Source organism: Scomber scombrus, chromosome 11 (assembly GCF_963691925.1).
Source record: "Scomber scombrus chromosome 11, fScoSco1.1, whole genome shotgun sequence".
In the NCBI taxonomy this organism is placed as follows: Eukaryota; Metazoa; Chordata; class Actinopteri; order Scombriformes; family Scombridae; genus Scomber; species Scomber scombrus.
The window spans coordinates 8,590,677-8,606,870 of NC_084980.1; the positions used below are offsets into that span (position 1 = coordinate 8,590,677).

Genomic DNA, 16,194 nt, shown 5'->3' on the forward strand with positions numbered 1-16,194 from the left:
TCAAATCCAGCTGCTCAAATGACTGCAACTTCTCCGCATTTCTGTTGGTGAGGAGCAAACCCAATCTGCAGGAATCCACTGGACATCTGCCTCTTCTATACGCTTGAGGTCTCCCTTGAGCTCTCTGAACGCCATCGCAATATCTCCGTTCACAATCACCTTGTCAAACAGGTGACCGTAGTGGCTCTCCATGGTTTCAGCCGAGTCAAGCATCTCTTCAAAATCCTCATCCTGTGAAAAGAAAACCCTCAAGTAAATCAAATGCATTAAAAGGATGATAGATCTAGCTGTCAGCCACTTTATTTACCTCTATACATAGTTTGATTTGTGATTGTACAGCCTGACCACACAGTGACAAAAACATCCTCCTAAAAGTTGTTTAAGAAAAATCTGCACATACATTAACAGGATATAGAACAGATCCACAGGACCGTTCAACTATACTGACCAAAGCACAGAACATCGTTACATGCCAAGAGTAAAGTATAAGAAGCCTTTTCACTCCAGCTGTAGTACAAGTCGAAAGCGCAGCCCTATAAGATATGCCTGAACTCTCTGTGGGTTGTGGTGCTTGGCAGTGGCAACCTCAAGCCAGGCTGTGACACAGGTGTGTGACCTCATGGGTTTAATAAGGGCCACATAGGCAGCCAGGGTCAAACACTGAATGAGAAGCCAGATGGACATTATGAAAGTGACCTAGCATCTTTTTGTCCAGCCTAAAACACATATACAGTCAAACATGCACTTTTGTTTTGAGAGTTTGAGTTTACTGACATACCCACCAGAGCTTCGTAAAAACCTCCCTAATCTTTTAATTCATGACTTATACACACACACACACGTAGCTCATCAACCTTAGGAGAAAGTGTATTTACCTGTGTTAGTTATGAGACAAGAAACCACCCACCAAGCAGCCTTGTAACTCCCTCTGTCTCTTAAATGCAAACCAAAGGGTCAAACAAGAGCAAGGCAAGGTGTGTGCATGAGTAAGCAAGTTTAGATATGTGTGTGTATGTGCACAGCTGTTGGATTGGGTGGATGTATTGAGGCCAGGGTGTTTGACCTCACACCGCTATGCATGTTACAAGACACACATGCACCTGACTTCACACATGTGCTTTGAGTTTTTTAAATTGTAGTCTCTCTTACTGAAAAGATCCTGACTGGGTTTGTGTCCTCCTCAGAGATGAATTTAGCTCTTCGTCTGGTGAGACGTAGCTCCTCGATACGTGGGGGCTTCACAAACACCACGTATGGTTTGAATTCAGATGTGTAGACATGCTTTATTTTCTGTAGGGAAAAAGACACAAAATTAAGAGATTAGATGTAAGCTGGAGGAGCTATTTATGGTACAAAATGTGGTCTAAACGTGACCCTTGTAGTCTGGCCACAAAGATTTCGGAACGTTGGCTTACTGCTCCACCATCACATTCTGCTAGAACCCACCCTCCCTGCATATGCAAAAAAATGCTACAGTGGAGTTGGTGGTATTTGAGGCACCCCCTGTGTTGTGGGGACACATGAGAGCTTATCAGACATGAGCAGCTACTATCAGGCTCTCTGTGTCTTTTCTGGGAAGACAGGGAGTCCGTTAAGGCATTTACAGTCACTAGAAGTACATTTATGCCCCTTCGAGGGAGTTGCTGTGTGAGTTGGTGTAGTTGCTTGGTTTATATCTCTCCTATGAAAGGCTCCTCTGGTGTGTGGGGAAGTGCCAGGACATAGTTGTAGCCACGCTGCCTGTTGTGTCATTATTGTGTCAACAATACTATTTGTCAAAGCCAGATATCTTGTTAGGCTATGAATATAGCACATTTATGAGTGTGGCAATGTGTTTTGTTTACGGCCACAGAAGAAGAATAAATATCTTGTTAACATACAACACCCACCAGCACTTGGTAAGCCAGTGTTCTGTTGTGTATACAATTTTAACTAAGATGGTTACAGGTTTTGTATTGGTGGGTAGAGGCCTGAAAATGTGGCATGTTTTTGCAAACAGAAATCCTCTTTAATAATATAATATGCCAACAAGAATCTGTAACTATGTGTACAGTAAGAAAAATGATGCCGCAGCAGAATGTGGAAGATTAACTAGGGAATATGTGGCATTTTTGCTCACTTTTGATCACTTTATCCCTGTTTGTTTTGTTTTATATAATTTGTCATATTTTGAAAGATTATTCATTTAAAAAATGTTGGAGATAAATATGTAAAATTATAAAGAGTATCATGGACATCATCAGATCATCAGGTGTTCAGGCCTTGTCAGTATATATGAAGACTGTTTGAATACATTTTAAACCCAAGCTGAACTTAAAAACCATTTAGTAGGACATGTAAAAGACGGTGACAAAATTGTCTGGAAGCAACATTAACATTAATATTTTATTCATCTAAAGACTCATTTGAGGAACAGGGAAACAGTTAAATGTCCATTTGTAAGTTGCTGTTTCAAGACGAATGTACTGTCAACATTCACTGCTCAAAAAAGTCAATAAAGTTTTCCACCCTAAAAGACTAGAGTTTTTTGTACACCAAACAATTACAAATGCAGTAAAACACAAGGATTCTGTTTCTGATACTGAGGCATCACCTTCATAAGATTGTGTACCTGAGCCTGGACCTGCTCTTGAAATGGAGAGGCTATTTAACATCAGTTGGGATCATTATTTCTCTGCATGCGAACAATATGACATCTTTCAAATTCAGCAGTGCAGGAAGTAATTGATGAGTTATTTGACTTTGGAGAATTTTCTTATCAAAATATTAAGAAAACTGTAGCGAAAGTTTTGAAGGAAAATAACTGTGAGGCTTATGCCTGTATTGTAACATCATTGTCTGATGAAGTACAGTCTTTGAAGCCAAATTTCTTTCAACGGAGACGCCTTTGGGCACTGAACGTAAAAGGTCGTCATTTTATAGAAAGAACTTCAATTATGAATTGGTCGCGTGTGTGCTAAATGCACAAGAACAAAACTATTCATTTATGTCCATATTTTAGATTTTTATAAGTATGTTTTTGGAAAGAAGTGAGATTGTTCAAACATTACAAAGATCCAATAAATGGGATGGTCATAACAGTTCATTTCAAGATGGTGAATAAGGGAAACAAACTTCTCACTGAAGGCAGAGCTCTTGGCATATATTTTAAACTTTGTAATCAGTTGGGGACTTCATAAAAGAGACACAAAGTGAGTGGTATATATCGTGTGATAGGCAACTTACCCATAAGACTCAATATTATCGTCAATTTATCTAGCTGCATTGTGTAAAACTATAAAACAACATTGTTACAACAAGGTCTTTGGTCTTTCTGATTAGAGACCTTCAGCATTTAGAGACCACAGGTGTGTTTGTATAAAGGGCTTTATATCAAAGGCACTGTTTTCTATGCATCTGCAGACACTGTGAGTGCACCCTCACTCGACCAAGAGTCTTTCAATGTTAAGAAATTTTGCAGATATTGTTTGGCTGTCCGTATAGATATTCAGCAGCATGACGTCAGAAGTGAGACTTTTACTTTGGGAACACCAGTTTGACGAAGCTGTTAATGTGCTTAAGACAACTGATCTCTCATCTGTTGATGGTTTGAAAAAAGACTTGCCCACTTTCGTTCTGCAAAAGGGTTTCCACCTGATGTATTGCATGCTGTTCTGGAAGGACTTTCACCTGTGGAACTATGCACGTCTTTCAGATGTGATTGTTAAAAGTGTTTCATATTGAATGACCTTAATGATAGAATAGCATCATTTCCTTTTCAACAGACCTCAGGCAGTACAGACAAACTTGTCAAAAAATGAAACAATTGGTGGCAGTGGACATGAGAACTGGGCACATCTGAGATTTCTTCCATTGTTGATTGGCCAGAGAATGAAAAAACTTGGTCTGCGTTCCTTGAATTGAAAGACATTGTGAAGCTGTTATCCAGCCCCTCGTTCGCAACTGAATCCCTATGCTACCTAAAAGCCAAAATCTCTAACCACAGACAGTTGCCTTTAGAAATAATTCCCGGTACTAAATTACACCCCTAAACATCATTATCTTGAACGTTATCCTGTGCTGATCAAGTAATTGAGTTCTGATGATTTTAAGCAAAGCGTTCTTTCTTTAAAAAAGTCGTTCATAATGCTGGCAACTTCAAAAACATTCTGTACAACTTGGCCACAAGGCGTCAACCGCTATTGGCATATTATTTGGTGATTCCAACTATTTTCAAACCAAGCACTACTGACATTGATACTGAGCGAGTATCAGTTGTGTCTGTGTGGGTGCTATCAGAGGGGCTACATGGAATAAGTTTAACTACGACAAAATATGCTGAAGGAATGGTGCTCTCAGTTGGACAGACTGAAGTACTGGAGTAACTTGTTGAAGGAAAGCTGCTCATCATTCCAGGGACATTCATGTTACATGATTAAGGTAATGTTTAATTAGGGAGGGTAGTGTCATACATTTAAACACAACCTGAATCTTTGGACCACATAACAGGATAGTGACTGCTTGACAAATGCAATCACATACACTTTTCCTGTTAATATAAAGGGTTTTCTTGTTTGTTCACTGTGTTTCAGCTGTTGGTGCCTCTTCAATGATGCATCTCCGAATTACTCAGGTAATAAGGTGTGTCTCCCTACAGAATGTCCCCCCATCAGTTGATGAGCTATGTATAGTACTGCGCAACACTCTGGGCCTCCGTGAGAGCTTCATTTTACAGTTTGAAGATCCAGACTTTAGGAATGGACTCTACAGTTTGAGCTACATCAAGGACCTACTGGAACAAGCCACACTGAAGGTTTTTTTGTTTTCTGAACCAAGTTCTGGCTCGACATTACATACTGTAAGCTTTTGTTCCCCAAGCAGTGGTGATTCCACACATGCCTGATGCCTTTGTTTCAGCAGTGGGTAGCAAATGATGCGCACACCAAGGATGAAGCTGTGACGGTCCTCTCAAAGGGTGTAAAGAGTCATATATAGGACAGACTAGTTGATATCACATCCAAAAACCTAAACAAGTAAAGACCACTATTAAAAGTGTGCCAAAGATCTTGTAGCAAAACATCCTTGTCCAAGATAGGCAATTACCATCAGAGGATGATGGCAGCTAGATGCCCTGAAGTTCTTGTAAATAAAAGAAAATGGGAAGAAGGAAACAACAAGCCAGTCAAGAAGTGCTGAAGAGAGATCCAGATTTACAGCTCCTGGATGAATTAATGATTGGGACATTCTTAAAGCGAAGAAAAGAGATCGCTGGTGATGAGCCACTCATCTCTCTAGTCACGGACAGATGGTTTGCATTGTTTAGTGAGAGACAGGTAATCTTTTGCCAACTCAGTACAGCATAGAAATCCTGTATTTTATTAGTCAAGCTTTGATGTGGTTAGAAATCACGTACTCTTTGTTCCAATCATATTTGTGATGTTGTGTTTCTACCCCTACAGCTCTATGTTGTTCTTGTTTTCCCTCACTCATGCCCTTTTCTCTGGACTAGATGCCTTGGCGTCAAGTTGCTGTTGCATTGAGCAGGAGGTTGACCCTGAGCATTGTCTGCACTGCATTGATTTCACAATTGGTCCATCCTTAAACCTTCACCAATCAAACATTATCTAATGTAACATGAATGTCCTTGGATTGATGAGCAACTTTCTTTCAACAGGATATGTATCAAGAGGTGTGTAGTCATTCAGATTATCAGGATCAACAATCACAGTTACTGTAGGGTCACTTTCAGTGAGCTAGTAACACCTGAGATGCTCCAGGAAGGCTGCTGTTGGTGCTTCGATAATGAATGATATGCAACCATCCACTCCACAGATACCCAGTTCTCTCTAAATCTGGCAGTCCACTTGTCTGTCCAATTGAGAGCACCATTCCTTCAGAGCTCTTTGAGGTAAAGAGAAGAAGTAAGTGAACATAACTAAATGGGGCTTCACGGTATACTTACAATAAACATTATTCATTCTAAAGTCTGCAAAACATGACAAATTTTTTCAAAGACATATTGGTGATTTTGGTGTGATTTTTCTTGTCACTTTGCTTCAAAAGCCATCCAACATTGTTTGCCTCTCATTAATTCAATATTTTCCTAATAGCATATTACTCACACTAGGGTGCACGTCCAGAAGGCACACTTTGTCCTCTGCCATCACTTTGTGAATAGAGTCCAGACTTGTTCCGTAGTAGTGACCTCTGAATATCCCATATTCTGTAAACCTAGAGACAGAAATAAACATGACAGACAAAGACAGGAAAGCCCGACAGACAGAATAAAATGGTAGAAATGGCGGATATCAGTCATAAAAAAGTAAATGAATAAAACACACGTAGGGCTATTTTTAACACAATTGGAAAAGAAACCTCAAAGACGCCATTTGCATTTATACCTGTGATTGAGAATTGCCTCTTCAAACATGAGAATTGATACAAAATGATAATCCACCCCTTCTTTCTCTTGCCTTCTCTTCTCACGTGTGGTGTCTGAAAGAAAACAGCATGGGAGGTTGACGACAGCTTTATGAAGATGAGAAACCATTGAATGTGCAGGATGTGAAGGTGACAGTTATGAAACTTGAAGATGTCTTACGTGGTACAGTGACACCATAGTGGTCAGGGTCGGAGATCAGGAGCCTCCTCTTCAGTTCATTAACGCCAACGCCGCTGGGCCCTCAAGACAAAGATCAAAACACTGTGTTCTGTATGCGGGTATTCATTCCCAATATCACTGTTTACTAATGTTTTCCAGACGACAAGTCCAACATCAAATAAGCTCAGTGATCTGGTGACACATCTGTCTTTATCATCAGAGAAGGAATAGGGGAGTAAGAGAGTAAGTCAGAAAGAGCTCTGATTTCATACTGATTTCAGTCTGAAAATTATTCTCCAACCAACCTTGCTCTTTTTCTCTGTCTGTACCTCTCTATCGAATGTTTAATGCTCCTATACCCTCTGGAAAATACATAGCATCACATCTAAATGTGACATCTGCAAAGCCACACAGTATCAGTGTCACTATAGTGTAGGATGCACAGGATGAAACACACACACACACATACTGTAGCATCTGGGATTTTCTTCTAATGCAGGTTTCTCCAGCCCCAGATTGCATCAGCCTCTAATGGAGCGCTGTCTGAAAGTAGGATTCCTGACATACCTGCCTTTTCCATCACAGCGTTGCATGAGCTCGACACATTACAAAATATCAAGTTTATAGACTCTCCACTCTTACAATGCTAATGTCTTTTGCAGCTGCTCCACAGAGCTGAAGAAGTGCATCATCAGGCACAGTGGATACTTTCTTCTGCCCTTTTTTTTTTTCTTTCAAGAGTTACACGATCTGTAGGGCTTAAAGTGGCTGGCACTCACTTTCACCAACTTTCCTGGGGCAGAATGGTCTATTGTCTCATTCAAAGTGCATATGCAATGCAAACAAAAAAAGATACATTTCCAACCTGGTTGAACATTAGCCAGCTGGTCCTGTTTTAGCTATCCAGGTTTTGGTTTTCCTGTCTATAACTCTCATTGCCAATAAGCTATATATTCTTAATGATGACCTCCGGTCAATGAAGAGCCTTCACAGCAGACAGTAAAACGTAATCCAGAGTCGGGGTAAGCTCCAACTCAATTAAAGAGGTCTAAATCTAAATCCAAGCTGTCTTAACTGTTCTAGTTTGATGATGGAGCACTTGGCTGACATTATAAGGGATCTTATTCACAATCCACTCATCCCATTCTCTCCATTCATCTATCATTTATGCAGTCTCTATCTGGTTTTGTTTTTGCACCTCTTCAGTGCATTGTGCCTCTCTTCTACTTTCAATTTTCTTTTCCTCACCGTCCATCTCTCCTCTTCTCTGCTTTCTTCTATTCCCCTCAGTCACAGATGACCTATAGTTGTATCGTTTTATGACATTAAAAAGACCTTCAGCAGGGCTCAATGTAAAATTCCCTGAGGAGAGATACAGCTCAAAAATACATAGAGCAGGCCTGCAGGATTGGCAGGGAATTGAATCTGGGGTGGGCCCATACGTAACTTAGGAGAACACAATATATTCTAACTTGGAGTTTTCTGACAGTGTTTATGTGGGTCTGGGAAAGGATCGTTCTTGCACTCATGAGTGGGAACATAAATCTTCATCAATGCCTTACTTTTTCTTTTGATCAATAAAAGCTTCAATAATATTGTCCTTTTAGTGAATGGGATCATGTTATTTTGATTTTTTTGTACAGGACAAAAAAGGCAGTGAGATAATATAAAACAGAACACATTTAACCACAGCATGCAATACTGTACATACCCTGTAACTACCCTGGTATAGGTTTTGTATATATAAATGTTACATACATGTAATACATACAGTATATCACACTAGTTGCTCATTGACTAACTGACATTGTGCTTTAAACAAAACTTTCCACACCGGATAGAAACATGCTCTTTATGCAGCTACATGTTTAGCTCATACATACCAACCAGGATGACCAGGCGGTGTCTATCCTTGGGGTCTTTGCAGTATGGGATGACCTTTATGTAGGTAGGTGAACAAAATGACCCGTGAACCCCTGAGCTCCACCTCCTGGACCGAGCCACCTCTCTGGCCATACTGCTCTTTCTGCCCAGTCGAAAACTCCTCCGTAAACCAGCTGGGACAGAGGTACAGGAGGCATGTGTGTGTGAACGGTAAATGGCTTTCTATTACTAAGTATACCAACCTACTTGTCAGATGAAAACTGAAAATGCCTATTTACACATCAAACTAACATTCATTGGGAGTTGTGGTTCTGGCAACCTGGCAAAAATAAGTCCAATATTCAATCTCCTTTCAGCTGTGTTACTGGCCTCCATCAACTCCCAAGTGAAATATCTCTTAAGCAACTAAATGCTCTAGCATGTTCATCACCTAGTTGCTAAATTTGTCTGCATTATGTTCGCTGCTGGACAAGTAGCGTGAAGTGGGTTTTCACTCAAAATTGTTGTCTGCTATGTCTGCAAATGAGGTTGTTATGAAGCTGTGGACCATAAAACAAACAAATTGAGCCAAAAGACGCTAAAAAGCTGGGTAGTGCTTAGCAGAACTGAGAGCCAAGTCATTTGATTTATTGTTAATATAAAAAATGATTACTCCAGCTTATGGAGACGCAAGAATACTAAAATATGCACATAGTTCTCCATTGTGAAGGTCTGTTTATTTTATGTTATCTAGTTTTATTTTAACCACAATTTTTAGATAATACACCTTTAAATATCATAAGTTTCATTAGAATGTAAGGCTTGATTTATTCAAGACTGGGTTTGTTTTTTCATGTTTGTTACACTGTTAAAAAGTGCATAACCTGATAACAATGAGGGCAGTTTAAGAAACCCAAAATCTGGTGTCAAGCATCATCCTGATTCAACACTTTGAAACACACTAATCACAGTGAGGGGATGACAGCTCTCGGATCAAGCACCCCAAAATAGTCTGTAACGCGTGGCTTGTAGGCCGTCTAACAGCCAGTGTCTGACAACCAGCGTCTGCCATGTGACTGTGGTTTGGCCTGGCTTGGCATACTTGCTCTCTTTCATGATGTTAACTGCTGCTAAGTGATGATGCCAGGCTTTCTTTGACGTTAGCTGTAATTTCACTTTGTAAGTATATCTGTTCGTTTCCTCTCTGGGCTTCACTCTAAGGGACATGGCACTGTGAGCAGAGATTTCAAACTTTTTGTTTACAAGAAATTTTTACTGATGATTTCACTCGAAAAAATGAGCAATAACGTATAAAACCAAAGCTATACAGCAAAAGAGAAATCATATTTCCCTACAGCAAAATAACATTCAAGGAAATATATCTCATAATTGTCAGTCTTCAGTAATACTGAAATCCTCATCTGTGACTGAAAATGCTCTTAGTTGTAAAACCTTAGAACATTTTTGGAAATGCCACAAGATATTTCTGCTTTACTGGAAAATATGAAGTAAGAGAGACAGGAGATAAGACCTGCGAGAAGAGTGAAGACATGCAACACATGTTGTGAGGTCGGCCTGAACCCTTCATACTAAGATTACATGATATGAGTCGCAATTGTCGTGCAAAAAAGTGGACATAAACACTCAGTATGAAGCACTGTAGTCCTCTATAGATTCACTTAGAATATTTAGGGTAACTTAAAAGAATAGTTTGACATTTGGGGAAATAGGCTTATCTGCTTTCTTGCCGTGAATTAGAAGATCTCCCTCGTGTCTGGATTCTAAATATGGAGCCAGCAGCCGCTTAGCTTAGCATAAGATCTGGAAGCAGTGGTAAACAGTTAGCCTGGCTCCGTCTGAAGGTAACAATATCTGCGTACCAGCGACTCTCAAGCTCAATAATTATCTATCAAGTCGTGTTTGTTTTATCCCTTCAACAACCATAGTGTAAAAATGTGGCCTTTTTAGGAGGGAGGGTGTGCCAGACAATTTCATGGCCAGGATCCAGGCAACCAGCTGAGACTAAAGGAAATCTGTCAAGAAACAGCCTGGCATATAACCAAGTAAACTGTCATTTTTACATTTTGGTTTTTAGGTAGATTTAACAGACAGGATATAATGTGATAATTAGCTTTAGAATTGCTGGAAAGTACTTGTATTCTAAATTAGGATAACTAGCAGCAGTATCAGCTAGTTACTGTATAGATATGAGAGTGGTATCAATCAAACTGTTGCATTAAGAGGTACCGAACAATTCAGTTATAGATCAAATTAAATTGAATTGATATCACTATTATATCTATCTGATAAATATGAAGTCACAACCAGGAGATGGTTAGCTTAGCTTAGCATAACACTTACTTGCGTGTTAATTTGTTTTTGAGGTGCTGTTCAGGCAGATTTTTTATCCTTGACAGAGGCAGACTAACTGTTCCTCCCTGCTGCCAGTCTTTATGCTGAACTAAGGTAAATATTTCCTGGCTGTAGCTTCATATTTACCAGACTATAAGAGTGGTATCAACTTTCTTGCCTAACTCTCGGAAAGAAAGCTAATAACACATTTCACGAAATGACAAACTATTTAAATTCAAGCTTTTTCCCCTCCTCACCATGCCTTTACTTGTGTATCTATAATACTGCATGTATCTTCTCCTTTACTGTCTCTCTTCTCTGATTACTCTGCATGTAGTCATTCAGCATCAGTTGTGCAGCATCAGTAAGGGTTTTCATGCCAGACAAAGAGGAAACACAGAGTCTGAACCATGTCCTCAGGTGCAACTTGGCCTGAGATAAGATGAAATTCACATTATTAAATGCACATGACTCTTAAAACTGATATAATGCAACATCTGTAATTACCTTGCCTTTGTACTGACGTGAGGGCCTTTTTACAATCAGTCATAAGTGCACACCCCCATATGAACATCCTGCACTGCTCATATGCACACACGAAAACACACACAAGCGCGCACACACACAAACACACACACACATCATATCCAATCCATGAGAGCAAGACAAATGGGATAAATGGGAAGGCTAAAACCACATTTGCTGTTTCCGTCCTTTCCCCTAAATCTAAGCACGAAACTACATCATCATATGAACTGGTTGGTAAATATAACCAGGTTCCCCAATTTTTCTTGCTTTTTTTTCCCCCATCTATTTTCATTGCTAGTAATGGTCCTTGCCAAGTTGTATTGTCTTGTATCATACTGGTCCCTTTTCCAGTATCAGCAGGATTTGAGTAGACAAGTCAAACATCTCACCAATGTGGATCCCTGTTATAGCTCCATAGTCTACGTCCTCCGTGACTGGAAAAACAGGAAGAAAGACGAGGAAAGAGTGAGGAAATCATGGACAAAAACCACAAGAAGCTGACATGTGTGTTACTTTGAAATGTCTTCCTCAAAGTATTAGCATATGTTCAAACCCTAATGTCTTCATGTTTTTCTTTGGAAATTCTAATAGTTTTAATTAGAAATTATATCTGCCATTTAGAAATATTAATAACTACCTTAAAAATTGTTGCTGGTGAAAAAGCACAGTTCAGTCACTGGATACCTTAAACCTGCTCGGTTACAACATGGCTTCATTTAACAGAATTCTCTCCATTTTGGAAAAACGGAGCGGTGAGCATTATATGACTGTTATCTTTGGATAGTACAACTCTTTAAATCTTTAAAAACCTCAAACCGAAACCTATAATATACACATGTATTATATCTGCTCAATTATTCTGAGGGTAAGTTTTCAATAGTAAATTCAAACTGACAGTACCTTCCCCTTCAACTGCGGTGCATGTGGAGAAAATGACAATGGTGAGTACAACAGAGAGGGATTCACCCAAACCACTGAACATAACCATGAACTTTAGACATGACCTCTGACCTCCATGCTTAACAATGAAGGACCTCTATAATATGTTTATTGGAAAGTGTTAAAAGCTTTTTATTCTTTTCAGGTGTGCTGATTTTATGGAAAACTGTTGGCTGGTCACCTGTTGGTGGTTTGACTCGCCGAGGCTTGAACAGGGCTTTAGGTCGCTGTAGTGCAACTCTCCTGTAAGAAGTTAAATCAATTATATGACTGTATTTTGTTGTTCATGTGGGTGACTAAAAAGCATAAAAAGATCACCTCTCATGGAGCTGTTGAGAAGGGATGAGCCCTGCCCGGGTTTTACCATACCCGAGGTGACGGGCCTGCCACCAGGTGTCATCTTCTTTGCTGACAATCTGGAGGACGTCACCCCTTTTAAAGGCTACTGCTGCATCCTTGCAAGGGACAGTGGGATCCTCACTCGGGTCATAGTCAAAAAGAGTCCGTACAAACAGCTGGGAAAGGAAATAATTGAATTTTTTGTTATTTTTTTTGCCATGAAAAGGACAAACTGGTTTTGACAAAGAAAAACAGACATTATGAGATCCAGTTCCTGCCAATGTTAGCATTCATGCTTCTCTTTTCCTACTAACGCTTCTTCTGTATCCTGGCAATGGACACAACATCTTTGTCTGTTGCTTTTTCACATATGTTGGTGTCATTTTTGAGGAATGACCATGATCACAGAAAATAATTAGTCTTAATCCATTGCAAATGCTCCCTTCTCTAAAAGTTTCCAGATTGGACATCAACTCCATTCATATGTGGTGGTGGTGATCTGAACACAGAGGACTGTGGAACAATAGGGTCTCATGGTTTATGTTTAATAAAACTCTCTATACTACTGTGATGTGTGTGAAATGATAAATGAACTGCTCATATGATGTTAAAAAAGCTTAAAACTAATGAGGTTATTGAGTGTTTTATCCTTGACTGTCTGATTTGAATTTACTTCTTGACAACCATGCTGCTGTAGTGACAGCGCTGTGGCAAAAACACAAAATATAACCAAACACACAAGATACCACTGATTTCATTTCTTTTTACTGAAACCAGGTGGGCAGCTTTTCCAATACAGCCAGATTGCATGCTAGCTTAAAAGACACAACGCACGGGAAAATATGTGATTAATATTTTGTGTACCTTCTTCTTATTGGATGGTATTTCTTCCTTGGAGGCAGCGGGGATGATTTTGAACGTAATTTCACCCTGACAATGAGCCTGCACAGTAACAGTGACATTAAAGGAATAGTTTAACATTTTGAAGTAATATTTGTTCGCTTTTGTGTTAAGTATTGGATGAGAAGATCAACATTCTCACATATGCATGCTAAATATGAAGCTATAGCCAGGAGATGTTAGCCTAGCTTAGCACTGAGACTAGAAACAGGTAGCCTGACATTGTCCACAGGTTAAAAAATACACCTAATAACACCTATTAAGCTAACTAATTAACATGTACAAAAAACTAAAGCGTGCACCCTGGTGGTTGAGTAGTCAGAGCGCATGCCACATAATTACAGTGTCCCTGGTTCAAATCTGGCCAGGGGCCTATGCTGCAGGTCATTTCCCTGTTTCCTGTCAGCATCTCTGCCAGTTACTATCTAAAAAAAAGGCTACCCTTATTACCAGACTTTATATAAAACATAATGAGCTAAGCTAACTGTCTCCTGGATGAAGCCTCATATACCTTTAAAGGAGACGGCTGTATATTCTATATTTTTCTCACTAATAAATCCAACAAAAGACCAAAAACAATCAAGTGGCCTTTATATTAAGTATTGTCAGAGTGGCATGAGTCTGATTAAGCTGATTTCTTTGTGCCAGAGACCTCTATTGTTTTCCAAAAACTACACACCTATGCACTGGGTAACATTTTCTCTCTTTACCATGAACATGAGCACTGCAGTATATTTTCAATCAGTCAGACACACACTGTTCTATACATATGTAAATAGATAGATAGATAGATAGATAGATAGATAGATAGATAGATAGATAGATAGATAGATAGATAGATAGATAGATAGAAAAAAAAAGATGTGATATTTTCAGCCTCCTCCTTTGAGTTATATTATTAGAAAGAAGTAAGAGGTGAGAAGCAAACAGAAACAATAAATGAGGAGACACTGAAGCAAATAATGTGACAGCAGAGGTGAGACTAACCAGAAGAGGAAGGATTTCTTTAGGCTTCCTGTTCTCTAGCGACACACCATTCACCTCTTTCAGCTCATCTCCTTCGTGGATCAGACCTTTTAAAGTGTTACACACATGAAAATACATACCACATGCACTTTACTTGACCATGTGTGTTTATTATGTACATTTATAATTATACTACAGTAAAGAACAGGAACGTGTAGATTTGACACAACTGTAACAGCAGACACTTTGTCAGCTCACCACTCTTGTCAGCTGCGCCTCCTCTGATGATCCTTGCCACCACAATAGCCCCCGTGGATTTATCCCTCTTAATTGTTGCCCCCTTGAGGACGGTGATTAGAGAGTGAATGAGTGATGGACAAACAGATGAGCAGATCCACAATGGTGATGAGGTCAAGCGGTGGAGGGTGAAAATAACATGTTGATTTTATTACAGCCCAGACAAGCTTCTTATTCAGAGTCACTTCATTCCATTGAAGGTTATTTGTATCGAGACAAGACCATTTTGACGGCTGCCTTCATGTAACACACAAAGCGCTGGGAAAGGTTATCCAAATCTGCATTATTTTCAACAGATGGTATTGATGTGGAGCAAATCGCAATGGAAAGAGCATCTTATGTAGTTGACTACAATCAGCTCACGCTCGGGTGTAACTCTGTTGTCTGGAAAACTGGAACACGCTGGTTCGATCAAAGAGACCATGTCAGAAAAAGGTCAGTCCCCTTCCAATCTAGTTTTGGGATCAATACAAAAGTATGTTCTCTATTATTGGTTCTAAGCACATTCTCTTTAGAAGCTCTACCACTAACACATGAGCATACACACTGCAAAAAAAGTCTGTCATTATATAAAGTATTTTCATATTTGCCCTTAAATCATAGGTTTCTTTTTTTTTTTTTAAATACCCTCATTTGGTTGTGATTATTGTATCTGCTGTAGGGGCTATGTTTTTGGGTTAGGGTTTGTTTGTCTTTTAGTTAGAAGAGTATCAAAATATCAACAACCTGTCAACAGGTTTCAATAAAATTTAGTTGAAAGAAAGGCCATAGGCTAAAGAACAAATGCTTAGCTTTTGATGTGGATCCAGGAATCTTTTAAAGGAATTTTGTGAGGGCACTTTTTTATTATTTCTGATATTTTCTAATGAACTACAGGAACTATGTGAATGGGAAAAAAAAACTGGCACTTGAGATCCATAGTTGCACATCACTATATGTATTTCACTGAGTTCCTTATCCAAATGCAGATCAAAAATTTCAGATTTATATTCATTATTAAAATAACAAATTTTGAGAATTTTGAGGCTTGGCGGAGGTATATGCTCTTTGAAGTTTCATCAGTTTTCATTCCAGTTCCACTTGATCCAGGAAATTTCCAGAAACAAGTGACAATGGCTTGGAACAAAGTAAATTAGCTATGATTAAAGACCAGCCTTGAAACAAGTTGATTTACATCAGAAACAGCAAAGAAATGACCTCAATCCAAAGTAAGCTCAAAATTGCTTTAAAGATATTTCTTTGCAGCGCATATAAATACACACATGTGTAAATACACACACACACACACACACACTCAACAATGCTGCAACTATGCTGTGTGTCGCAGTAGATATATGGCAACAAAGATATGGAAGAATTGACTGCGTAAATTCCTGGTTAAAGAAAGCAAACAGCAGTCCAGAGGCAGAGATGATCCAGGCTGCTGTAGG

General features: G+C 39.3%; 1 protein-coding gene across 1 annotated transcript in view; it reads right to left on the reverse strand.

Moving 5' to 3' along the window:
• LOC133990757 (MAGUK p55 subfamily member 7-like) overlaps positions 1-16,194 on the reverse strand; it is a 26,156-nt gene continuing 9,962 nt past the window's right edge. The window contains 14 exon segments of the mRNA XM_062429161.1: positions 1-231; positions 1,150-1,290; positions 6,102-6,210; positions 6,381-6,474; positions 6,581-6,661; positions 8,464-8,637; positions 11,194-11,198; positions 11,706-11,757; positions 12,224-12,235; positions 12,444-12,505; positions 12,581-12,777; positions 13,466-13,543; positions 14,489-14,574; positions 14,726-14,807. Coding sequence (XP_062285145.1) covers positions 1-231; positions 1,150-1,290; positions 6,102-6,210; positions 6,381-6,474; positions 6,581-6,661; positions 8,464-8,637; positions 11,194-11,198; positions 11,706-11,757; positions 12,224-12,235; positions 12,444-12,505; positions 12,581-12,777; positions 13,466-13,543; positions 14,489-14,574; positions 14,726-14,807 — 1,404 coding nt within the window.